Raw genomic sequence first — 25,997 nt, 5'->3', positions numbered from 1 at the left:
ACACAAAGGTGATTTATTTCTCTATTAGAAATAAAGGTGGCATGTTTTTAAATAGTCCACTTATTAATATCAGTGCTGCTTATTTTTACTGTACTTACTCAAATGACTGTCATGGCTAAAGACATAAAAGATGAACGGGGGGGGGGGGGGGAAGGGAGGAAGTGGTCTGCATATCATCCCTCTTAAAGCAGCCCAGTACAAGTGCTACACTCATTTGTTAGGACAAAATATTTTCTGAGAAAAAAGTACTCAATCTCAACTCTGCTGGCAGGGAAATTCATTTTGCTAACAAACTGTTGTCTCTGTTAAGAATAGCGAAAAATAACTTCAATGTGTGAAACTACTGGCCCAGATCAATAGCAATTTCTGGAGATATCTGATAAAGCCGCCTCTTTCCATACCCCCTTACCCCCTTTTTTTAAAGAGAAAAAAGTCTGTCTACATGTTCAACACCTATATTATCTTCTCACCTGTACAAAGACTTTCTGTAGTAACGTTCGGCGCTCTGCTAGAGGTAGCTCATTCTGCGCTCCTCCAACTACCTCAGGCACATGTGGAAGGTCAAAAAACAGATATAGACATTTAACAAGCGTGGAAGGCACCGACATCGTCGTCATGCAGTCCACTGTTTTCTGAAAAACAGAAAAACCAGTAACATTTCACAATATTGTAACAGTGAATTTTTTAAAAATACAACAATTTTCTTTTAAATTCAAGACTTTCTGTATTCTTTGAAAGAATAATTATGCAAATTATTGCCTTTAATGGAAGTCACACAGAAAGAGGCTTGCATAAAACATTGAACTTTTCCTTCCTATAAATTTAACAAGCGTCCAAACTGCAGTACTGATGAATCACGTATTCTTCAACATTTACAAAACAGGGGGAAAAAATAGAGGAAAAACAAGACAACACTCAGAAAAAGGTCTAAATATATCAAAAGTAATAAAATAATCATTAATTATTCATATGACAATAACACTAAATGCTCCAATTAGGATTAGAGCCATAGGAAGACACAATCCCTACCACAAGACAAGACAACAATGTAACAAACAGTAAAAGGGAATGGAAGACAAAAACAACAACAACGATAAGAGCATCATTTATATCAGCTTGATGGATCTTAGCGATTACAAACTATAAAGCTTTTTAAAATAATGTAAAAATCAGCAATCCCCTCAGGCCCTCAATCTAGACCTCATCAGTTGGATATTTCTTACAGTCATCACAGAAGTGTGATTGGATTGGAAGGAGAAGGTATTGGCTTTATGCTGTTTCATGCATACAGAACAGCGTGGAAGAAAGTGTGAAAACATTTGGAGGAGAATGGAAAAGTTGGGAGGTGGGGTCTGGTATTATTTGTAAAGTAGGTGGGATGATTTGGTAAGATATATGAACAGATAATCAGGGAGCAGAGAGACGACAGCACGCAATTGTCCAATGTGTCAGAAGGGCAGCCAGCAGAGCCTCAGTAATACAGCTCATATTGCCTTTGGCTTCACTATCTCTTTATATAGTGTGGCCTCCATGAATGGGGTACTATTTATAACCAAATTCTTTGTCTTGTAAGATGCTCGAAGTAGCCTGCAAACATATCCATGTGGGACAAAATCAAATTCCACATGCTCTGCAGGAATCAGCATACCAAAAGCAGATAATTCTAAGTTAGGGTACTTAAGGGCTAACAAATGTAATGATCATACATAATTCAAGAGTATGGAAGGATACAGAATAAGGATAAGAGACAAGGACAGTTGGTCAAGATGCCATCAGCATCTCAAAGACTAATATCTGTTATGGATATCTTAGGATCTTGCATGTTCTTTTCTTTCATCCTCACAGTGAGATCTTAGTTTGGTAGCAAAGATCATTATATTCTTTTCAAATATTCCTACCTATTATTTTTCTCACTAATATTTTTCAAAGTACACATTCCCCATTATAGGTGGTTAGATAACAAAAAAGATTTACAAATATTTTTCCTAGTAAGCACCAGGAGTTCACCCCACTGTTATTCATGGGGCCAAATTATAAACTGTTTCTGAGTATTCAGACTGCTGATTTATTAGTGAAAATATTTCCAAATTCCAAAGGTTTCAAAATATAAAAGACTTTTTCCCCAAACTCAACTTACCAGAAATGTATTTTCTCCTATTTTGTCTCAAGGTAGGCCTACACTACAAACGTTGCATCGGCACACCTGCACTTTGATGAAGATGCTCTAAGCTGACGGGAGAGATCTCTCCCATCGGCTTAGTTACTCCACCTCTGTGAGAGGCGATAGTTATGTCGGTGGGAAAAGCTTTCCTGCTGATATAGCACTGTCTACACAGGAGGTTAAAGTTGGTATAACTACGCCACTCCAGGGTGTGTTTTTTCCCACACTCCTGAGCGACGTATTTTTACCAAATTTGTTGTGTAGTGTAGACCTGACCTCAGTTTATCCAGTCATGGAGAATAAACACCACCATGTGACTTAGAGCTTGCCGAGAGGGTGAGTTAGTGCATGGCAAGCTGGGGTGTAAATCCACAAAATATTAGTGGACCAAGCACCAACTAGCTGCAGTAGCAGGGTCCATAAGCACTAGAAGTTCCCTAGTGCTCTTTGACCTACTTCCATTTGAAACAGTAGTAGGTTAAAGCTCATGAGAGAGCTTTTAGTGTGCAGCAGCAGGGTCCACATGGACAGTTAGTGTGCTGTAGATTTACACCCCCACTTGCAGCAAACTAACTCTGTCCAAACAAGCCCTTAGAGGATTAGTCATGCACTACCACAAATATACCAGTGAATATTTTAAAACTTTTGCAGAAAATGAGATTCATTAAAAAATGATACATTAACAGAAAATAAAAAAAATATATTTCCTCGTTGTTTATATCTTTAACCAGATCTAGTCCCCAAAGAGATCATCAATACCTGATCACAAGGGTTTGTTTGGTTTTTGTTTCTAAAGTAAAGACTTTTTGAGTTATTCCAGTTTTAAAATGATTTTAAGGTGCAGAAAGCACTTTTTAGACTCTGAAATTTCTATTAAGCCACTTTTGATTTATGACTTCTTTACCTAAAAAAATATTTATCTGTGAGCTAGGAAAAGACATAAATTTCAGCCCCAGAGAACTCTTTTAGGCAACTTCAATTCATAAATTTAGCATCACTACAGAGACACTATAATAAAATTAAACCTCAACATAGGAAGGAGATGTAAAGGATGTTAGGACCTGTAAGCTTTGGAATTAGAACACTGTAGGATGTTCCCATGACCCCTTTTCACATATGCTATTTAACGAGGAAAGCTGCACACCTGGAAATATTTTGGCATTCCTGCTTTGGTTTTCATGATAATAAAGAAGAACTAACCTGTCCTGATGAAGCTAGTAAATTAATTGTAGTGAGCAGCATCCAACCTCTACTGGCTTCTTCACTCTGATTGATCTCCAGGAACTGGACTATGGCACGACTTGCAGCCTCTGTTGAAAAAAAAAAAAGCAAAGCCAACTACGTGAACAGATGCAGCATGGAAAATGGATCTTCTTTACAAAGGCCACACAGAATTTAAGTTAAACTCTGAATTTTCCGGTGTGAGTACATTTGAGAGCGTAGCGATTGTCTGGTTTCACCCATGTAGCTGCTATTGGGGCATGTAGTGCACTGGATGAGGTACACCACAAATGCACCTCAAAACCAATGATATGTGTGATATACAATCAATGATATTTTCATCATCTGGACAGATGATAAAAATGATGAAAGACAAAACACCACATCACCCGTGGGTGAACACTTTCCACAAAGCAATCACTATATCTGACCTATCAGTCCTCATCTTCAGAGGAAACCTGCACAACACTTTCCAAGGACAAGCCTGGGAACTTAAATTCATAATTCTACTAGATAATAAAAATCATGGGCTGAATAGAGAGACTGGATTTATGGCTTATTACAACAATCTATAACCCACTAACAACCCTCCCCCAGCAAGCTGCTTTGCCCTCCCTCCTTTTCTTTCCTATGACTGGAGGGGTATTAACAGGTTACTTCATCTTGAATAGTCCCTTGAAATATTTGTTAACTACTTACAGTAAACAATTTGTTCCACCTTGAATTTAACTGTGACACTCTGATGTCTGGTATACACTACAGACCTATGTCAGTGTAACTACTTCGTTCAGGGGTCTGAAAAATCCACCCATCCCCCCAGCAATGTAGTTATACTGACCTTAATCCCCCCTTGTAGACAGCGCTATGTCGACGGGTGAGCTTCTACCACCTCTTGTGGAGGTGGATTAACAACGTTGACAGGAGAGCTCTGTCCCATCGGCATAGGAGCATCTTCATTTAAGTGCTGCAGCTTCACCAATGCAGCATTTTAAGTATAGACCTGCCCTGAGTAAGATTTCCAGACCCGAAGAACTCCTCTGTATAAGCTCGAAAGCTTGTCTCTCTCACCAACAGAAGCTGGTCCAATAAAAGACACTCCCTCACCCACCTTGTCTGTTTTCAAATATTAACTCCATTCAGGGCCGGTGCAAGGAAGTTTCGTGCCCTAGGCGAAACTTCCACCTTGCGCTACCCCTCCACCCAACTAACCCCGCCCCCTTGCCCTCCACACCAGAGGAGTCGCCCCCCCCCCCCCCGGCCGCCAACCCCCCCCCCCCCCCCCCCCGCAGCTAACCCTGCCAGGGGAGCCCCCCTCCACAGCAGCTAACCCTGCCTACGGCCCCCCCCAGCAGCTAACTCTGCCCGGGGAGCCCCTCCCACACAGAAGCTCACCCCGTCTGGGGCGCCCGTCCCAGCTCACCTTTGCTCTGCCTCCTCCGCTGAGTACGCTGGTGCAGCTCTAATGCTCCTCCCCTCCCAAGCTTGCGGCGCCAATTGGAGGAGAATTAGAGCGGGGGCTGTGTGCTCAGCGGAGGAGGCAGAGTGGAGGTGATCTGGGGTGGGGAGCGGTTCCCCTGTGGGCCCCCCCGTTACTGCGGGCAGCCCTCCCCGCACCCCTCTCACCCCAGATCACCTCCACTCCACCTCCTCACCTGAGCGGGCTTTTAGGCGCCCTCAACCACTAGGCGCCCTAGGTGGTCGCCTAGTTCCCCTAGTGGTTGCACCAGCCCTGACTCCATTTATTTCACATTCTGACCATAGTCAGCTCTTCACAGCAGAAATTATCACAATAAACATACAATGCTATCCTTCATATTTTCCGGGGAAGCTACAAAATAACAAAGTTAGCAAGTGTGAACTATGTTTGTTTTAAAAGGAGAAAATCTATTAATTTTTCTTCCATATTCATTAAAATTTGCTACTATCCTCCCACTCTCATTGGTTATGATGGACGGCTTTTCTTTGTGGTTAAGCTTTTGGTTTTAACATTTTTCAGAAGTGAATTCTTGAGAAACATAAGGGTTCCAAGCTGAAAAGTTCAGATATGGATATGAACTCTTCCAATATTAGGGGGTATTTAGATCTGTCATTTTGGTTCAGCCCACCTCTAATAAAGAGGTTAAGAAACTCGAACTAACAGGAACAAAACAGTAAGTAGTAAAATAATACACAGGTCAGCGCATAAAACCATAAAATGTTTGCCTTAATGAAATATTAAACTCCAACATGTATTAGGGCATTATAAACTAAGATATACAATACTTTTGAATTGGATAGTCTATTTAGTCTCTTATAAATCATTCTCTCCAAGACTTCCAACACTCCACTGTCAACTTTTTCCATACTTAGTGCACAGTGAAGCCATCTTTCCTGAAAGTCTGGCAAACCCAGTTAAATATTCATCTCCCCAATTAAAATAAATGAAAAGACATGGGGAGTTTAAAAGGTAATAGAAGAATTAAGTGCTCACATTTGTTCTGCTAATGCACTCTATTACCCAAGCTGTTGGCTCACAGCTTTGTTCCTGTAGAGTTTCTGTACACACACTACTAGAAGCACTGTTTCCGTTGACAGAGAGAGGAACCAACGGGCCAAATCCTGGGGTGAGATTCATCAGCACAAAGCAAGGCTTAAAGAATAGGTTAAAAGGTAAAGAGATTTAAAGCCTGACTTTATACTCTTCAATTCTGCTCTGTGTAGGTTCAATCCCCATGTTAGGCGTTAGAGAAGCCTGACAACCCTCCCCAGTCACCCAAAATTGTAGACCCAAAGCCAGTTGAGCAGATGCATAGGGATAATTAAGCTGAATTCTAGAAGGCTCAATACAGATTTCAGAGCAATCTATCTTACATTTGAAACTTATGGTATCCAACCACTCAACAGTTGCATCATTTGTGACATCAGCAATATTTGGGAATCAGGGTAAAAGTTTCAGAAGTACCAAAGCCACTTCAAGTCCCATTTACAAAAGTGACTTAAGGAATCTAAGGGATTCAGGTACTTCTGAAAATTGTACTCTTAGTGATGATATTGAGAAAAGTATCATTTGCTTAGACACTATCAATGTGAATTTTGAGACTGAGGTCTTACATCAGTAACTCTGAATCCTTAAACATTATTATTTACAACCCAAACAAATAAATGAAATGGCGGATATAATCTGGCATGAAAATATAGCTTGTGAGAAGACAAGCAGCTATGATTTATGTATTTACTGTCATTGGAGCAACTTTAAGAAACAAAACATCCAAGGTAAAGACAAAACAATCAAAAAGTGTTAAAAGCACAGACAGCCACAAGAATGTTCATAACAAAAGCCAATAAAAAGGAAATAAAAATAAAAAGGATTTACACAATCGCCACATGACAGTAATACTTCTATTGTAGCCTTTTATTAAGTGAACACAAAATTACTTATTTGATCAACACAACCAAACATAATAATGATAATATCCGCTGTCATTGAGAATCCTGCAGAGTTTCACATCCCTTGACTTATCAAATAGCTGAAGGAAGCCTGAAATATGTTACTAACAGAGAATCCTAAAGGTTAGTTATAGGCAGGACTTTAAAAATCCACTTATCTAGGGTAAGTAGCAATCTTTCCTGGGCCACTGTCATTATCTTATCCCGAATCCAAGCTTTCACTTAAAACAGATTTAAGTCTTCAACTCTTATAATTGCAATCAAGTTCACTGATAAGAAAGATACAGCTATACAGCAAAAGTATAAAACCACCACCAGAGTATGAAGGAACGTAGGATTTATGTTTCTTAGAAAAATTAAAACAAACCCGAAGAAGAGCTCTGTGTAAGCTCGAAGACTGGTCTCTCTCACCAACACAAGTTGGTCCAATAAAAGATATTACCTCACCCACCTTGTCTCTCTAAATAAACTAAACAGTAATAAGTCTCCAGGACTTGATGGTATTCACCCAAGAGTTCGGAAGGAACTCAAATGTGAAATTGCAGGACTACTAACTGTCATCTGTAACCTAACATTTAAATCAGCTTCTGTACCAAATGACTGGAGGATAGCTAATGTGATGCCAATTTTTAAAAAGGGCTCCAGAAGTGACCCTGGCAACTGCAGGCCAGTAAGCCTCACTTCAATACCAGGCAAACTGGTTGAAACTATTGTAAAGAACAAAATTGTCAGACACATGGATGAACATTATTTGTTGGAAAATAGTCAACATGTTTTTTGTAAAGGAAAATCATGCCTCACCAATCTACTAGAATTATTTGAGGGGGGCCAACAAGCATGCGGAAAAAGGAGATCCAGTGGATATAGTGTATTTAAATTTTCAGAAAACCTTTGACAAGTTCCCTCACCAAAGGCTCTTAAGTAAAATAAGCAGTCATGAGATAAGAGGGAAGGTTCTTCTCATGGATTGGTAACTGGTTAAAAGATAGGAAACAAAGGGTAGGAACAAATGGTTCTTTTTCAGAATGGAGAGAGGTAAATCGTGGTGTCCCCCAGGGATCTGTACTGGGCCCAGTCCTATTTAACATATTCATAAACGATCTGGAAAAAGGGGTAAATGGTGAGGTGACAAAATTTGCCGATGATACAAAACTACTCAAGATAGTTAAGTCTGAGGCAGACTGCAAAGCGCTATAAAAGGATCTCACAAAACTAGGTGACTGGGCAACAAAATGGCAGAGGAAATTTAATGTTGATAAATGCAAAGTAATGCACAATGGAAAACATAATCTAACTATACATATACAATGATGGGGTCTAAATTAGCTGTTAGCACTCAAGAGATCTTGGAGTCATTGTGGATAGTTCTCTGAAATCATCCACTCAATGTGCAGTGGCAGTCAAAAAAGCAAATAATGTTGGGAATCATCAAGAAAGGGATAGATAATAAAACAGAAAATATCATATTGCCTCTATATAAATCCATGGTACGCCCACACCTTGAATACTGCATGCAGATGTGGTCGCCCCATCTCAAAAAAGATATATTGGAATTGGAAAATGGTCAGAAAAGGGCAACAAAAATTATTAGGGGTATAGAACGGCTTCTGTATGAGGCGAGATTTCCAAGCTGAAAAGTCCCAATCTTGTTAAAGAGGTGACTAAGGGGGGATATGATAGAGGTCTATAAAATCATGAGTGGTATAGAGAAAGTAAATAAGAAAGTATTATTTACTCCTTCTCATAATACAAAAACAAGGGGCCACCAAATGAAATTAATAGGTAGCAGGTTTAAAACAAACACAAGAGAGTATTTTTTTCACACAATGCACTGTCAAACTCTGGAACTCCTTGCCAGAGGGTAGTGTGAAGTCCAAGACTGTAACAGGGTTCAAAAAGGAGCTAGATAGATTCATGGAAGATAGGTCCATCAATGGCTATTAGCCAGGATGGGCAGGAATGGCGTCGCTAGCCTCTATTTGCCAGAAGCTGGGATTGGGTGACAAGGCATATATCACGATGATAACCTGTCAGTTCATTCCCTTTGGGGCACCAGTCATTGACCACTGTCAGAGGACGGTATACTGGGCTAGATGGACCTTTGGTCTGACCCAGTATGGCCATTATGTTCAAAAAAATGGCAGATACAGTGTCAAGGTATACATCAAAAGTATTGATATTGTTTCTGTACAAGGCACTGATTAGACATCACGTTGAAGATGGAATCTTACCAGTTTGGTCATCTTTCCCTTCAAGAGTTTTCATCTCCCAAAATGGATGTAATGTAGGATAATTATGGTAAATTTAGGGTTTCAGAGCATTTGTTAGGAGCAATGCCTAAAGAGGTTAAGCATATCCTCATTGGAAATGTGCTTTTCAAGTGACTCGATGGAATTAATAGAATTAAAAAGGAGTTCCGCGAAGTGGAGCAACAACAACAAAAAGTTAATCCTGGGGACAGCTAGTTTAAAAGCCTGAAGGTACAGTAAAAATATTAACAAGTTAAGCATTAAACTGAGTAGTCTGGCAAACTATTTCATGAAGCATGTTACACAAAATGAACTGACAACTGAGGCCACTGAACTGAAACAAAGTAAAATTAAATTTAAAAGGCAGCTGAAACAATGAGATACACAGAGTTACATCTATTATATATATAATTCAATTTCAGTGCACCTATGTTCTCTAGGCACATTATGCCTACTTAAGAACCACTTTAAATGAAAGATATCAAAATGATATTAGAAAACTAGTCTTGAAACAAAAAGGCAAAAAACCCTTCCCAGATCTGTTAAGAACCTCCTTTCTTCCCCATGCCCCAACAAATTGCTTCACCCTCATACTCAAGTCTCACAGCATGTTCTGATGGTCACCAAATCCAGAATCTGGCATATGGTGGCACGGGAAGTACATTCCAGTCAAACATTTCCAATAATCAAGAACACCCTGTTAATAAACCCTTCATGTTTTAAGCAAGAGGTTGTACACCTAAACATCCCAGATGATTGCAACAATCACAGCACCATTTGGAGAAAAGCCAGGATCCAAAACATTCAGCACTTCATTGATTAAAATAATTTCAAGAGCCATCCCATTGAAGGGTGCTATACAACCACCACCCTGATATCAACTAGTGTAACAACCAGTAGTCAATCTCTATGTCTCAATTTCCCGTCTGTTGATTGCAATCCTATTTCTCTCTCACATGTTCTTGTCTTCCTAGTCTGTAAATTCTTCAGGGCATAGATTGCCTCTTACAAGTGTTTGTATAGTGCCTAGCATCTTCTGGTAATGATTGGTAACTCAAGGCACTACTATAACAACAATAGCAGATCACCGAGAACAGGTTTTTGTGTGAAACATTACCTTAAAAAAAGGGCTGTCTCATTCTGCACAAGCTGCAATTTCAACAGTTGGCACCCCCATCAGTGGAAGAAACTGATACAATTTCCACCCATTTTTTTTTCCAATTGTTGAGTCCATCCCAGAAGCATTATCTCATTATATTTGAGACTCAGCCAGCTAGCCTTCACGCATGCAAAAATTCATATTGATCAACAGACTGGTCATTCAACTGCAACAGCAGGATTAGAAGAGAGAGAAATATAGTGCTGGCATCTGTATACACTAAGGACACACTACACCATTCTTTCTCTCACTAGCCGCCCCAATCCATCCACTGGCCCCATATATATGTTGATCAATAGGGGTATCCATATATAACTCCAAGGAATGGCATATATAACTCCAAGGAACTACTCTATAAAATCTCTCCGGAAGAAATAAATGGAGCCACTCTAAAGCACACTACTTATCCTGGATAAGATCTGGCATCATTCCTAAAGTAGTATTAAAGACAGCTCCTACATTATTTTTAAAACTCAGCACAGACCTTTGATCCATCACTAGGGAAGAGCTCACTTAACGAGCCTAACAATGAAGTTTCTGTAATAAACCCACACCGCAAACCTAAGGTTTCTAGATATCACTGGAATTGCTTCTTAAAGATTTAAAATATATAAGCTCCCATGAACATGGGAAGATGAGGTAATGATTGGAGATGTTGTCTGGCTAGTTACCATGAGTCCAAATTTTTTCTCCCTCTGAGCCTTGAATGAAATATAAACTGATAAATATAGAAGATTCAAAATAACTCCATATCTTCATATGTAAGAATGTCACAACTGTACAGTTCAATGTCTTGATCCCTTCAAGTGTTGCAAATCTCCCTATTCAATGGCACAGTGTTCCCATTCCTTTCCTTGAATAGACCTGATAACACACTTTAAAGTCCTGACATTATTTATTACATACAGAAAAGCTTTTACTGGTTCAAGACAAAATCTTGTCCCACATGAGCCTTGGGAAGGGTAATTTGGGAGGGAATCTTACATTTGGTTAAGTGTCTGTTTAAAGTTACTCAGAGGTTTGGCATATTGGAATAAGATCCAGGGAAAGAAATTAGTGGGCAGATGATGTGGACATGGACATCTGATAAATGTATATACCTATACAGTGTATCATATACCTGTGTTATTAAACATGTACAAGGTGTATGTACACATACACACACACACACACTCACTGAAACAAGGACCTAGTTATAAACAGAGGTAGAAAGTTTATTCAGCTAAATGACCTCTTTTTGTACCGTTCTTATTTTAATATGTTTGGTCCAATTATAGTAACCTAAGTATATGTTGTATCCAATAATTCAAAATATATATGGTTTACACTCACTTTAATCTACAGCAAAAGTAATAATAGAACAAATTATAGCCAAGACATTTTTTTGTATTTGTCTTTTCTATTTCAGTTTTAAATTAAGTGCAAATATTGATGCTCATTCTGAAAGTTAATGAGTTTTATTTGATCGGTTAATGACAACTCAAGAGATTGCTTACTTTTCATTCCACAATTTATAAAAACTGCAAGGTTTTAATAAAGCACTCCAGTTTTACTGCTATCTTTTGTTTAAATTTTTTTTGTACAAGTTCCATTATGAGAAAGCATTTTTCACATAATGAGTCTCGTGTATTGACTAAAAAGAAAATTTACAGTAAATCTGCCCACTTGCAGATTAAGCTGAATACTACTTGTTCTACCCTGGGTGAACATAGAAAGCAACTGATCACAGCCCTCTTTATATCAACCATTTACATATTTGAAGACTCTTATGTCCCCCACTCCAACTTTTTTTTTCCTCGAGACGAAACATGCCCAGTTCTTTCAACCTTTCTTTATAGATAAAAATAAGAAACGTAGAAAACGATTTCCTCTAGACTCTCCCCCGTTTGCCTATATCTTTCTTAAAGCGCGGTGCCTAAAACTGGACACAGTGCTGCAGCTGAGGCCTCACCAATGCTGAGTAGAGAGAAACCATTACCTCTGATGTCGTACATATGACACTCCTGTTAATACAGCCCAGCTTGACATTTGTCTTTTTCACAACAGGATCACACTGTTGACTCTCATTCAATTTGTGATCCACTATAACCCTCAGATCCTTTTCAGCAGTACCGCTGGCTGCCTGTTAATTCTCCATTTAGTATCTGTGTATTTGAGTCTTCCTTTCTAAGTGCCTTATTTTGCACTTGTCTTTACTGAATTTCATCTTGTTGATCAGACCAGTTCTTCAATATATCAAGGTCATTTTGAATTCTAATCCTGTCCTCCAAAGCTCTTGCAATCCCTCTCCTCTTGGTGTCACCTGCAAATTTTATTAGAGTACTCTCCACTCCATTATCCAAGTCATTAATGAAAATATTGCATAGTACTCAACCCAGGACAAACTTCTGTGCAACCCCACTTGACGTGTCCTTCCAGTTTTACACCGAACCATTGATAACTACTCTCAGTATGGGTTTTCAACCAGTTGTGCACCCACCCCCCTTGGGAATTTCATCTAGGCCATATACCACTAGTTTGCTTATGAGAATGTCAAATGGGATTGCATGAAAAACCTTATTAAAATTACCATCTCTTGTCTATTGCTTCCCCCCCATCCACTAGGCTGGTTACCTTGTCAAAGAAGGAAATTAGATTGTTTGGCATGATTTTTTTTTTGACAAATCCATACTACAGTTGTTACAGCAACAGTGCAACCGCAGGGGTGCTAATTGACCAATACACACACAGGCTGCAAGTATTTTCACCAACAAATCCTGGAATTTTGTTTAGAGGAAATTATTAGAGATTGCTAAAAATGCCTAGGATTTGTCCACACTAACACTGAGATCAACGCAAACAGTTGTAATAGGGGCATTTGTATTTCTAGTGGAGACAAAGGCCAAGTGGCCCAATTCTTCATTAACAGATCCGATATATTTGAACGTGGATTTGAAAATAACCCTAGCTAGATAAAACATTGCATCACTCCCCCAGGAAGAAAATAATGAAAACATTTATTTCTAAATGGATAGGAAGTAGGTGCTCTTGAGATTTCTCACCTATTTAAAGTAGAATTTTACTACATGTTAACAAGCAAACAGCAAAAAAATATTGTTTGCAAAAGCAGTCTGATTTGCATTTAAAGATTAAGGGAGGAGCTTTTAGGTACCTAACTCCAATTGGCTTTCAAAATCTCCCTTTAAATGTGTGCTAGAATATTTAATTACCAGGTTGCCATATGTCTACTATTAGCAACAGCATGAAGAAACACTCCAAAGACTTCATGGGGCCAAATGAAGACTGCTTAAATTGAGCAAATAAGCATTAGATTTGATAATACAACACCATCATCTTTCATGGTAAACCAATAGAAAGGAATACATACATACAAAACCACAGAGTTATACCATCACTCACTTGTTAGCACAACAGCTTTTCTCTAAGTTCTGTCTCCGAAGTATGATTTGTAGAGCTTGTCTGAAGAGAGAAAAGTCCTAGACCTTCTGGTAAGGTCAGAATAAGAAACTGCATTATGGTTTTACACTCTATTGTGAATAGTTATGAAATGTCTCTGAGGTTCTCTGTTCTCCCATTGCAGATTAAGAAGAATATTAGCTGTCATAGGATATGGGGATGAAATACATAGGAAACATGAGATTTTAAAATTAAGTACTGGTGGGTTTAAACTTTGTGGACTTCTAATCAAATCAGTTAACAACTGAAGAAGGGTGTGTTCCAGGTTGTGGTATAACACCTTGGAAGTGGAATTACCTGAAGGCATTGAGCCTGTAAAATTAGAGGCCAGCTGGGCACACCGTTTTTCTGTAAAAATAAAAGTATCCCTTGTTGCCAGCTGTCTAATTGGGGATTTCTTTGCACTGCGTTAACAATGCCGCCAAATTTTGCTGTGGAATTCAACAGGGACATTGAAATCTATATTAAATTGCTTCTTTACCTAACTACTGCATTAGTGACTGAGAATATCTAAGTTAACATAAGTTTCATAACATAAAATGGCATTAGTGTAGTGAAAATGTTATCAGATATTATCTGATAACAGAACAGACAGCAGATGATTGTCTTCTAGATTACTATGCAAAAGGCTCAAGATATTCTAAACCACCTGTTCACGATGTTCTGAATTTCATGTGATGGTGGGTTCAATGCAGGGGTATTTTGGCTTAAGCATAGACATAAGAACATAAGAATGGCCATACTGGGTCAGCCCAGTATCCTGTCTACCAACAGTGGCCAATGCCAGGTGCCCCAGAGGGAATGAATCGAACAGGTAATGATCAAATGATCTCTCCTGCCATCCATCACCACCCTCTGACAAACAGAGGCTAGAAGTACCATTCCTTACCCATCCTGGCTAATAGACATTAATGGACCTAACCTCCATGAATTTATCCAGTTCTCTTTTAAACCCTGTTATAGGTCTAGCCTTCACAACCTCCTCAGGCAAGGAGTTCCACAAATCGACTGTGCGCTCTGTGAAGAAGAAATTCATTTTATTTGTTTTAAACCTGCTGCCCATTAATTTCATTTGGTGGCCCCTAGTTATGGGAACAAGTAAATAACTTTTCCTTATTCACTTTCTCTACACCACTCATGATTTTATATACCTCTATCATATCCCCCCTTAGTCTCTTTTCCAAGCTCTTTAATCTCTCCTCATATGGGACCCATTCCAAACCCCTAATCATTTTAGTTGCCCTTCTCTGAACCTTTTCTAATGCCAGTATATCTTTTTTGAGACGAGGAGACCACATCTGTATGCAGTATTCAAGATGTGGGAGTAACATGGATTTATATAAGGGCAATAAGATATTCTCCGTCTTATTCTCTATTCCCTTCTAATGATTCCTAACATCCTATTTGCTTTTTTGACTGCTTCTGCACACTGCATTGACGTCTTCAGAGAGCTATCCATGATGACTCCAAGATCTTTTTCCTGATTAGTTGTAGCTAAATTAGCCCCCATCATATTGTATGTATAGTTGGGGTTATTTTTTCCAATGTTCATTACTTTACATTTATCCACATTAAATTTCATTTGCCATTTTGTTGCCCAATCACTTAGGTTTGTGAGATCTTTTTGAAGTTCTTCACAGTCTGCTTTGGTCTTAACTATCTTGAGCAGTTTAGTATCGTCTGCAAACTTTGCCACCTCACTTTTTACCCCTTTCTCCAGATCATTTATGAATAAGTTGAATAGGATTAGTCCTAGGACTGACCATTGGGGAACACCACTAGTTAACCCTCTCCATTCTGAAAATTTCCCATTTATTCCTACTCTTTGTTCCCTGTCTTTTAACCAGTTCTCAATCCATGAAAGGATCTTCCTTCTTATCCCATGACAACTTAATTTACATAAGAGCCTTTGGTGAGGGACCTCGTCAAGGCTTTTTGGAAATCTAAGTACACTATGTTCACTAGATCCCCCTTGTCCACGTTTGTTGAACCCTTCAAAGAACTCTAGTAGATTAGTAAGACATGATTTCCCTTTACAGAAACCATGTTGACTTTTGCCCAACAATTTATGTTCTTCTATGTGTCTGACAAGTTTATTCTTTATGATTGTTTCAACTAATTTGCTCGGTACAGACGTTAGACTTACCGGTCTGTAATTGCTGGGATCACCTCTATAGCCCTTTTTAAATATTGGCATTACATTAGCTATCTTTCAGTCACTGGGTACAGAAGCCGATTTAAAGGATAGGTTACAAACCATAGTAGTTAGTTCCGCAATTTCACATTTGAGTTCTTTCAGTACTTTTGGGTGAATGCCATCTGGTCCCGGTGACTTGTTACTGTTAAGTTTATCAATTAATTCCAAAACCTCCTCTAGTGACACCTCAATCTGTGACAATTCCTCAGATTTGTCACCTACAAAAGCTGGCTCAGGTTTGGGAATCTCCCTAACATCCTCAGCCATGAAGACTGAAGCAAAGAATTCGTTTAGTTTCTCCGCAATTACTTTATCGTCTTGAAGTGCTCCTTTTGTATCTTGATCATCCAGGGGCCTCACTGGTTGTTTAGCAGGCTTCCTGCTTCTGATGTATTTAAAAAACATTTTATTACCTTTGGAGTTTTTGGCTAGCTATTATTCAAACTCCTTTTTGGTTTTTCTGATTACATTTTTACACTTAATTTGGCAGTGTTTATGCTCCTTTCTATTTACTTCACTAGGATTTGACTTCCACTTTTTAAAAGATGCCTTTTTATCTCCCACTGTTTCTTTTACATGGTTGTTAAGCCACGGTGGCTCTTTTTTAGTTCTTTTACTGTGTTTTTTTTAATTTGGGGTATACATTTAAGTTGGGCCTCTATTATGGTATCTTTGAGAAGTGTCTATGCAGCTTGCAGGGATTTCACTCTAGTCACTGTACCTTTTAATTTCTGTTTAACTAACCCTCTCATTTTTGCATAGTTCCCCTTTCTGAAGTTAAATGCTACAGTGTTGGGCTGTTGAGGTGTTCTTCTAACCACAGGAATGTTAAAAGTTATTATGGTCACTATTTCCAAGCGGTCCTGTTATAGTTACCTCTTGGACCAGATCCTGCACTCCACTCAGGACTAAATCGAGAATTGCCTCTCCCCTTGTGGATTCCTGTACCAGCTGCTCCAAGAAGCAGTCATTTAAAGTACCGAGAAATTTTGTCTCTGCATTTCGTCCTGAGGTGACATGTTCCCAGTCAATATGGGGATAACTGAAATCCCCCACTATTATAGAGTTCTTTATTTTGATAGCCTCTCTAATCTCCTTCAGCATTTCATCGTCACTATCACTGTCCTGATCAGGTGATCAATAACAGATCCCTAATGTTATATTTTTATTAGAGCATGAAATTACTACCCATAGAGATTCTATGGAACATGTGGATTCCCTTAAGATTTTTACTTCATTTAATTCTACATTTTCTTTCACATATAGTGCCACTCCCCCCCCCCCCCCTACGACCTGTTCTGTCCTTCCGATATATTTTGTACCCCGGAATGATTGTGTCCCATTGATTGTCCTCATTCCACCAGGTTTCTATGGTGCCAATTATATCAATATCCTCCTTTAACACGAGGCACTCTAGTTCACCCATCTTATTATTTAGACTTCTAGCCTTTGTGTACAAGCACTTTAAAAACTTGTCACTGTTTATTTGTCTGCCCTTTTCTGATATGTCGGATTCTTTTTTATGTGAATGTTTCTTGTCTGATCTGGCCCCTATTTTATCCTCTTCCATCCTCTCCTCCTGATTAAAACCTAGAGAATTTCTATCAACAGACTCTCCCCTAAGAGAAGTCTCTGTCCGATCCACGTGCTCCTCTGCAGCAGTCAGCTTTCCCCCATCTCTTAGTTTAAAAATTGCTCTGTAACCTTTTTAATGTTAAGTGGCAGCAGTCTGGTTCCACTTTGGTTTAGGTGGAGCCCATCCCTCCTGTATAGGCTCCCCCTAACCCAAGAGTTTCCCCATTTCTAATAAATCTAAACCCCTCCTGTATACACCATCATCTCACCTACGCATTGAGATTCTGAAGCTCTGCCTGCCTACCTGGCCCTGCACGTGAAACTGGAAGCATTTCTGAGAATGCCACCATAGATGTCCTGGATTTCAGTCTCTTCCCTAGCAGCCTAAATTTGGCCTCCAGGACGTCTCTCCTACCCTTCCCTATGTCACTTGTACCTACATGTACCACAACCACCGGTTCCTCCCCAGCACTACACATAAGTCTATCTAGATGCCTCGAGAGAGCCACAACCTTCGCACCAGGCAGGCAAGTCACCATATGGTTCTCCCGGTCATCACAAACCCAGCTATCTAAGTTTCTAATGACCGAATCTCCCATTACTAATACCTGCCTTTTTCTAGTGACTGGAGTTCCCTCCCCCAGAGAGGTAACCTCAGTGTGAGAGGATACCCTAACACCATCTGGAAGGAGGGTCCCAACTATGGGAAGGTTTCCCTCTACTCCCGTTGACTGCTCTACTTCCCTGGGCTTTTCCATCCTCCTCAACAGCACAGGGGCTGTCTGACCGGAGGTGGGACAAATCTACAGTGTCCCGGAAAGCCTCATCAACATACCTCTCTGCCTCCCTTAGCTCCTCCAGTTCCGCCACCCTGGCCTCCAAAGCCCGAACGCAATCTCTGAAGGCCAAGAGCTCCTTGCACCGAATGCACACATACGCCACCCGCCCACAAGGCAGATAATCATACATGCTTCACTCAGCACAATAAACTGGATAGCCCCCCAGCAGAGGCGGGGCTACTACCTGCGTTCTCTCCTACAGCTACCTAGGTTAATAAAAGGATTTTGTTTAAATAAAAAATTAGACACTTTAAAAAAAAAAAAAAAAGTTCTCTGGCAAAAAAAGAATTCCTATGTAACATATTAAATTAATAGGATTTAAGACAAGGAGTAAAAGAATAATAAGAAAAGATCTAACAAATGAAGGAATATCCTATGCATTTATCCACAGGGCATAATTTTGGGTTAAATATAGTTGAGTAGATGCTGACTAGTTCACTCAATAACTGCATGATAAACTGAATTTTGCAAATTAGTGAGTAAGCATACAAAAATAATATATCACAAAACATACTATGTAGATTTGATAGGTGGTATTTAGCACTCATTATTTGCAGTCATGCTTTATTATTGTACTACTTATGGGTTCTATAATTTATTTTGCAAAATCAACAGTTTTTTCCTAATTCTTGGCAATACTAAATACTAAGATTGCTGGGCTACACGTCCACATTATGTGATATGCAGATTGCTAATTTTCATTGAACTAAACTTTTAGCGTACGAACAGCGGATTAGAGAAGCAAACTGAAAATGACAGGTTTCAGAGTCGTGTTAGTCTGTATCTGCAAAAAGAACAGGAGTACTTGTGGCACCTGAGAGACTAACAAATTGATTAGAGCATAATCTTTCGTGGACTACAGCCCACTTCTTCGGATGCATATAGAGTGGAATAAATATTGAGGAGATATATATACACACATACAGAGAGCATAAACAGGTGGGAGCTGTCTTACCAACTCTGAGAGGCCAATTAAGTAAAAGAAAAAAAACTTTTGAAGTTTTTCTCTGAAGTTAAACTGAAAATGGAGAACAAAATATATTTATCTCTCACTACATAGTTTCAAAAGAAAATTAAAAAAAAAACTTCTAAAATTATAGTGTGTAACACAATTGCAAGAAGACATCATATATTTCCATCAGGTATCTTCTCTATTAATTACCTGCTGTGAGAGTTTGGGCAAGTCACTTCATGTCTGTGACTCAGTTTCCCCTTCTGTGGAATGAAGATAATGATATCTTTTATTCTTTTTTAAAAAAAAGATTATTGAGATCTACAGATAAAAAGTGTTCTAATAAAATGTATTGATGACTGGGATTTTCATAGGAAAAAGGAAGAATGAGATATTTTGGAGTACCCCTGAAGGAGAAAATGGCCATTTCAGTAGCTAAACTAGCAAGAAGGTTGACTTTTGAAGTTTATTAGATGGGACTTGAAAAATACACTTACCCATTGAACAGAGAAAACTTTCCATAGCAAAATGGGATGTTAAAGAGGAACAGGATTAAGGCAGTGGCTTCTGAAGCAGCTACCTTTTAAAAAAATTACATTTCTAAATCTTTCAGTTGCTCAATGTTCACTATTGTAGTGCTGCCTTTCTGAGTCTGGAGACAGCTCCAATGCATCTTCCCTTGGTCCAAACTTCAGATCACACTCATCAGTTCTGCAACCAGAATTCAGAACTTTGCAGGCAGATGTGAAACTAACAAAATTCTCAAATTCAATCTGCTGCATGTGCCAATACAGTAACTCCTCACTTAATGTTGTAGTTATGTTCCTGAAAAATGCGACTTTAAGTGAAACGATGTTAAGCGAATCCAATTTCCCCATAAGAATTAATGCAAATAGGGGGGTTAGGTTCCAGGGAAAACTTTTTTTGCCAGACAAAAGGCATTATATACATTTTAAACAAGCAATTTAATACTACGCTGGGGGGGGGGCAGTGTGCACGTGCTGTGTTTACAAACATACTGTACATACAGTACTATAGTTGGGAGGTGCCCCTGCCTTACCCTACACAGGCACAGCCCACTGGCACTGGAGATGAGGCAGGCAAGGAGGCTGAAGGTGCTGTAGGCTAGGAGAAGCACGTTGGGCAGCAGTGGCAGCTTCCCCTACTCTGCAAGCACCAGGGGCGGGGGCTCAACGCTCAGCCCGCCCACTCCCTCCCTTCCCCCACGCCCACACCCTTAACCCGCCTCTTCTTCCCCCCCGACCTCCTCCCCCTTTACTTCCCAAGCTGCATCCTCGCTCCTCCCCCCTCCCTTCTAAACGCTGCAAGCCAGCTGATTGCCTCCATCAGGTGAAGGGGGAGCCTGCACGTCAAGTCCTCGCTCCTCCCCTCTCTCTCCTGCCCAGGGCAATCAGCTGGCTTGTGGCATTTAGGGGGCAGGAGGGAGGGGGAAGGAGTGAGGACTTGGCGCACAGGCTCCCCCAGCCTCCTGCCCAGCGCAATCAGCTGGCTTGCAGCATTTGGGAGGCAGTGGAAGGAGGGGGAGCCTGCACACCGAGTCCTCATTCCTCCCCCTCCCTCCTGCCCTGGAAATGCTGCAAGCCAGCTGATTGCCACGGGCAGGAGAGGGGAGTAGTGGGGGGTAGGGAGGTTGCCAGCTGTGGAGAAAGCAGGCAGCCAAACAACGTAAGAGTGGAGCATTGCACAACTTTAAATGAGCATGTTCCCTAATTGATCAGCAACGTAACAACGTTAACCAGGACGACTTAAAGTGAGGAGTTACTGTACAAGCTGCAGCAGAAAAGGAGATATTGGGGGGAAGGGGGGAGGAGAGGGAGAGAGAGAGACACAGACCAACCTGAAAAAGGAAGCTGTGGAGGGGAGTATGGTAGGAGACACACTACATAGAGATCTGTATTATTCAGATCTACCAGTATAAAACAAACATAATACACAAGGTTTCTTACCAAGATTTAGATTTTACGCAGATCTAGGTCAAGTTTTGGCTGCTGAGTGGGAGACATTAAACTTGTAACCCTTTTAAACACCTCTTACATCACTGAAAAAAACAGACTATGTAGCTATACAAGGAGAGGCCAAGGGAATCTTCCTGTACAAACTCATAGGTCAGAAAGAGCGTGGTCTTTAAATTTCAGAAAAATAGAAAGGCTGACAGCAGGGACTACATAAAAGACTCCAGAATCTGCAAAACGTTTGATACATTACTGATGATGTGGGTGAAAATACCCCTGCTACAGGAGGTAGGACTAGCCAGAAAAAAAGGAGAGTTCACATATGATGATGAATAGTGCCAAAAAACTTGACCAGTTCAAGAAAAAAGTGGGAGAGTTTTCTATCAAAAAAATGGGTAATGGCAACACAGAACTGAGGGAAAGTTAAGTCAAATAGCTCTAAAAATTAAGGCCCTAAATCCTAGTGTTATCTCTGCTCAAGATATAAATCAGAGCGGCAAGATAGCACTGAGATGAAAAAGAGCCTGTAATAAAAACAAGAACCATTTGTAGTCTACTAGAGTAGTAGCTCAAGCAACAAGATCGATCCAGTCTGAAATTACTGTATTGGGAGGAATGTGCATGCCTCCTTAAAAATAGTGCAGTGGATCCATCTTCAGGGAATTCAACAGAGGCTTCCAAGAAATAAAAATAAAAAGACAAGACTTATTTTTCTAGATTTCTTTGAAAGTGAAGGTCAAAGAAGAATGAAGAGCACAGAATACATACACAGAAGCCTGCATCCATGACCTTAGCAGTAAGAGTGGGGGGGAGGGTGTTGCAATTTTTTAAACATGTCACATCAGCAATCTTTTGTCTGTGGCTATTGGTGAACAAAACCAAATTGGCAAGTCTTACTTGATCCAGTGCTGGTGAAAAAGAGATACCTAAGAACACTGAAATTTTTTCATTTAAATAATTATTTGACACAAAGAGAAAGATTTATTTTCACATCTGCTCTATGCATTTAGGCATCTGCACCTAAGTTTTAGAACTAAACACAAGTCAATCAATCGACTTGTAGATCTAATATACTTAATTATTATACATTTCTACACTTCCAGCGGGGGTGGAAAGTAAAGAAAGTAATTGGCAAGAATCCAAGAGATACATTTACACTACTACTTATATATATATATATATATATATATATATATATATATATATATATATATATAAACATGGCCTCTTGAATCTTCAAAACCAAATCCTTTCATTTACAGTCTACATACATTGAAAGTGAGGAGAAAAAGGGTCACAGATGTCCTTCAACAAACCAATTCTGAACCTGTTCACTACTAAACTGCAGCAATTTTAAAATAACAGTAAATAAAGGAGGAAAGTAAATGTGTTCGCAGTGTGGCTAGAAAGATTTTGCGTGTGGATTTAAATGGTATAGCAGCATTACCCAAAGGATTCAATTAACTAATTTTTAAAAATATTTTTTTCATGCAGCCTTCCCTACTCTGACTTCCCTGTTCATTTCAACACTTGTAAAGAAGGAACTAGTAATCCATTGTCCATGGATAACAAATTTTTCCACATTTACTGGCAACTGACCATCAAAACTGTTTAGAGAAAATACAAAGTGGAGTGCTTTTAGAGGCACTCCTACCTTTGCACATTAACTCTCTTCATATAATTTTTTATCATCGAAAATATGCATTGAAAATGTAAACAAAAGGGGATGGTTCTTCTGCAACCCTTAACCACAATTCACTATCTCTGGATTTAAAGCCCACCAAAAGCAAAAAATACAGTACAATGTCATAACTGTGCTTTACTAATCCATGCATTTTATAATCCATCTAAAATAATGGCTGTCTCCGCTTTGCACAAGATAAACAGACTGTTATTGTGAGGTCTCCTATTACTAACAATTCATTATTTTTATACATTATAGTACGGTGTATATATATAGATATAGATACACACACTTTCACTACTACTTGTGATGCATTTTGTGTTTGTTCACTTAGTGCAAAATTTAGTTATTAGCATAGTTCAGTGTTAGTTTGCTGATGAGCCATAATATTCTGTATTGCCTATGAAAAGTCAACATTAAATATTGGATACAAGATCTACAAACCAAGTAGCATGCAAATAAGCCAAGTTCCATTTATACAGACAATTGTTCAGAACTTTTATAAACAGATAAAGCAATTTCAATTAACTAAAAGCAAGATTAGTACAGAGTTTTACCCAAAACACACCCTCCCCCTTTTAAGGCACTAAATTTGTCTTAAAATCATTTCTTCTCATACCTCAAAGCATCTAGATTTTTACGTAACATATGAAATAATACACAACTAACAGCTTTTATTTATCTACAAGCATGTTTACAAACCAAATTCTCTCAAGATAAACATGCATAACGTCCACTGAAGTACCAGACTCATCAAAACTCATAGAATCTTAGAAATTTAGGATTGCAAAGCAGTTCAAGTCCAATCCCTACATGCTGAGGCAAGACCAAGCAAACCTTGAACATCCGTGGCAGGTGTTTGCCAAACGTGTTCTTAAAAACCTACAATGACAGGGATTCCTCAACATCCCTTGGTAATCTATTCCAGTACTTAACTACCCTTACAATTATTAGGAAAATCTTTCTAGGTAACCTAAATATCCCTTGCTGCACATTAACTCTTGTCATACCTTCAGTGGACATAGAGAATAACAGATCACCATTCTTTTTATAACAGCCCTTAACCAATTTGAAGGCTGTTATCAGGTCCCCACTCGGTCTTCTTTTCTCAAGATTGAACATGCCCAGTTTTTTTGTTTTGTTTTGTTTTGTTTTTTTAGAAACACTTTACCTCATAGGTCAGGTTTTCTAAACATTTTATTATTTTTGTTGCTCTCCTCTGGACCCTCTCGAATTCCACAATTTTCTTAATACACAACCTTGGAATCCTGTTGGACTTAGCCATTTGGAGTGGATTACTGTAACTCAGTCTACCTGAGAAACAGAAGGAAACTGCAGCTGGTCCAACACGCATCACCCCACTTCATACATGGCACATACCATAAGAGCATTTTACGTCAGCACTCTGCCATCTGCACTCTCTCTTTATTCACCACCAGATCCAAACTGAGACACTGGTCCTCATCCTTAAAACACTGAATGGACAAGATCTTTACTCTCTGTGCTGCTGCCTCTCCCTCAATACCACCAGAGATACAAAGGAGCCTTAGCAGACAACACACAGTCACAATATCAGAAGACTGAAGCAGTCTCTTCTCAGCTGTGAGTCGCCTGCTACGCAACTCTCGAGGAAAGCAAGGGGAGGATAGCTCACTGGTTTGAGCATTGGCCTGCTAAACCCAGGGTTGCAAGTTCAATCTTGAGGGAGCCATTTAGGGATCTGGGTCAAAAAAAGAAAAGAAGAAAAAAAAAAGCTGGGAATTAGTCCTGCTTTGACCAAGGGGTTGGACACTAGATGACCTCCTGAGGTCCCTTCTAACCCTGATATTCTATGAAACCCCCATAAAAGCTCAAGACTTGCCATATTCAGGGTACAGTATAAGATTCACTTCCATGCAAAGACATTTATCAAACAGAGCAGAAGAGAAGGATGGCAACATTATTGTAGGTCTGAGGATTTTTGTCTTACTTTGAACAAACTTGCTATTATCTTGTGATAATAATTAGCTACAGTGCTTTAGAAATGCTTTTAGAGATTACACATATCTGCGTGTAAAAAAGTATAAAACACTTGTACCCTCCCAAGACTCATTTTATAAGCATCCATACAGCTCTCACAGAAGAGAACTCATTGGCACATTACTGACTTCTCTGGAATGCATAACACACACCTCACAAGACCTAGTCTATCACCCCATGCACTACCTGTGGACTTATTTGATGCTCTCCGTCGAATTTCGGTCACCATCAATCGTGACACTTGTGTAGTAAACTGCAGGAGGTCCGAGAATTTTTCTGTCATTGTACTTGGAGGAGCATTTCCAAACACCTAAAGACAAGAGAAAACAGATTTTGTAATGTGGTAATATTTGTTGCAGTTTTTCACTTGCAACCAAATCTCTTTTACCATTAGGAATTTAGCACACAATTGAACAGAAGTTTTTGAATTCAACTCATTGTGTTAGATCAGGGTGTGACAAATCCATCTGTCCCAGTGAATAAGCAGACCTACTTTGTCAACTTTCGCAGAATCTAAACTTCCATTTTTTTTTTTTTTTTTAAGTTAAGCTTTTACCCCTTTTGGTTGCAAAGTTAGCTTTCTAAATATGAGTGAAGCCAATGCAGTGTTGTAGTCCTGAGCCTGCTCCACTATCTTTAACACTGCTCAGAACTTTCACTCTGATACAGTTTTTTAACTTGCCAATGCTCTTTTCTGTTTCTCTTCTGCTATTCAGAACTCTGGGCAGCAATAAAATAGAAGTACTGAAACTCAAGTATCACATTAGCTTCATGATTCAGCACTTTGGGAAGAGACAGGCACTATGGTTATTCACGAGAAAGGAGGACCCAAGAAAAATGGAAGCTAGCAAAGAAGGGGTAGACCTCTTCTCTTTGCAGCAGCAGGGAGGTTTGAGGGAGGACAAAAGTAATACGCATCCTCCTCACTTGCAGCAGTTTGTAAGCTCTACAAAAGGAAAACTAGAAATGCCAAAGTTTTCCAGTTTTGATGTTTAGAGTTAGACACTTATGGCCTCATTACTCAAAGTTGCTAAGCACCTACACCTTCCACTGACACTAATGAGAACTACAGATACACTACACATC

At 39.4% G+C, this 25,997-nt stretch overlaps 1 protein-coding gene across 5 annotated transcripts in view; it reads right to left on the bottom strand.

The window, feature by feature from the left end:
* Positions 1 to 25,997, bottom strand: part of WDFY3 (WD repeat and FYVE domain containing 3) — a 300,207-nt gene that overhangs the window by 177,975 nt on the left and 96,235 nt on the right. For all 5 annotated transcript variants that reach the window (XM_034772580.1, XM_034772579.1, XM_034772581.1 and 2 more), the window contains 3 exons: positions 25,098 to 25,221; positions 3,362 to 3,471; positions 471 to 632 (listed from right to left, as the gene is read on the bottom strand). In XM_034772580.1, coding sequence (XP_034628471.1) covers positions 471 to 632; positions 3,362 to 3,471; positions 25,098 to 25,221 — 396 coding nt within the window. The remainder of the gene's footprint in view (positions 1 to 470; positions 633 to 3,361; positions 3,472 to 25,097; positions 25,222 to 25,997) is intronic.

This window comes from Trachemys scripta, chromosome 5 (assembly GCF_013100865.1).
Source record: "Trachemys scripta elegans isolate TJP31775 chromosome 5, CAS_Tse_1.0, whole genome shotgun sequence".
Classification (NCBI taxonomy): domain Eukaryota; kingdom Metazoa; phylum Chordata; order Testudines; family Emydidae; genus Trachemys; species Trachemys scripta.
Note: the sequence above shows the minus strand (reverse complement) of the source record. Positions and strands in the feature narration are given on the sequence as shown.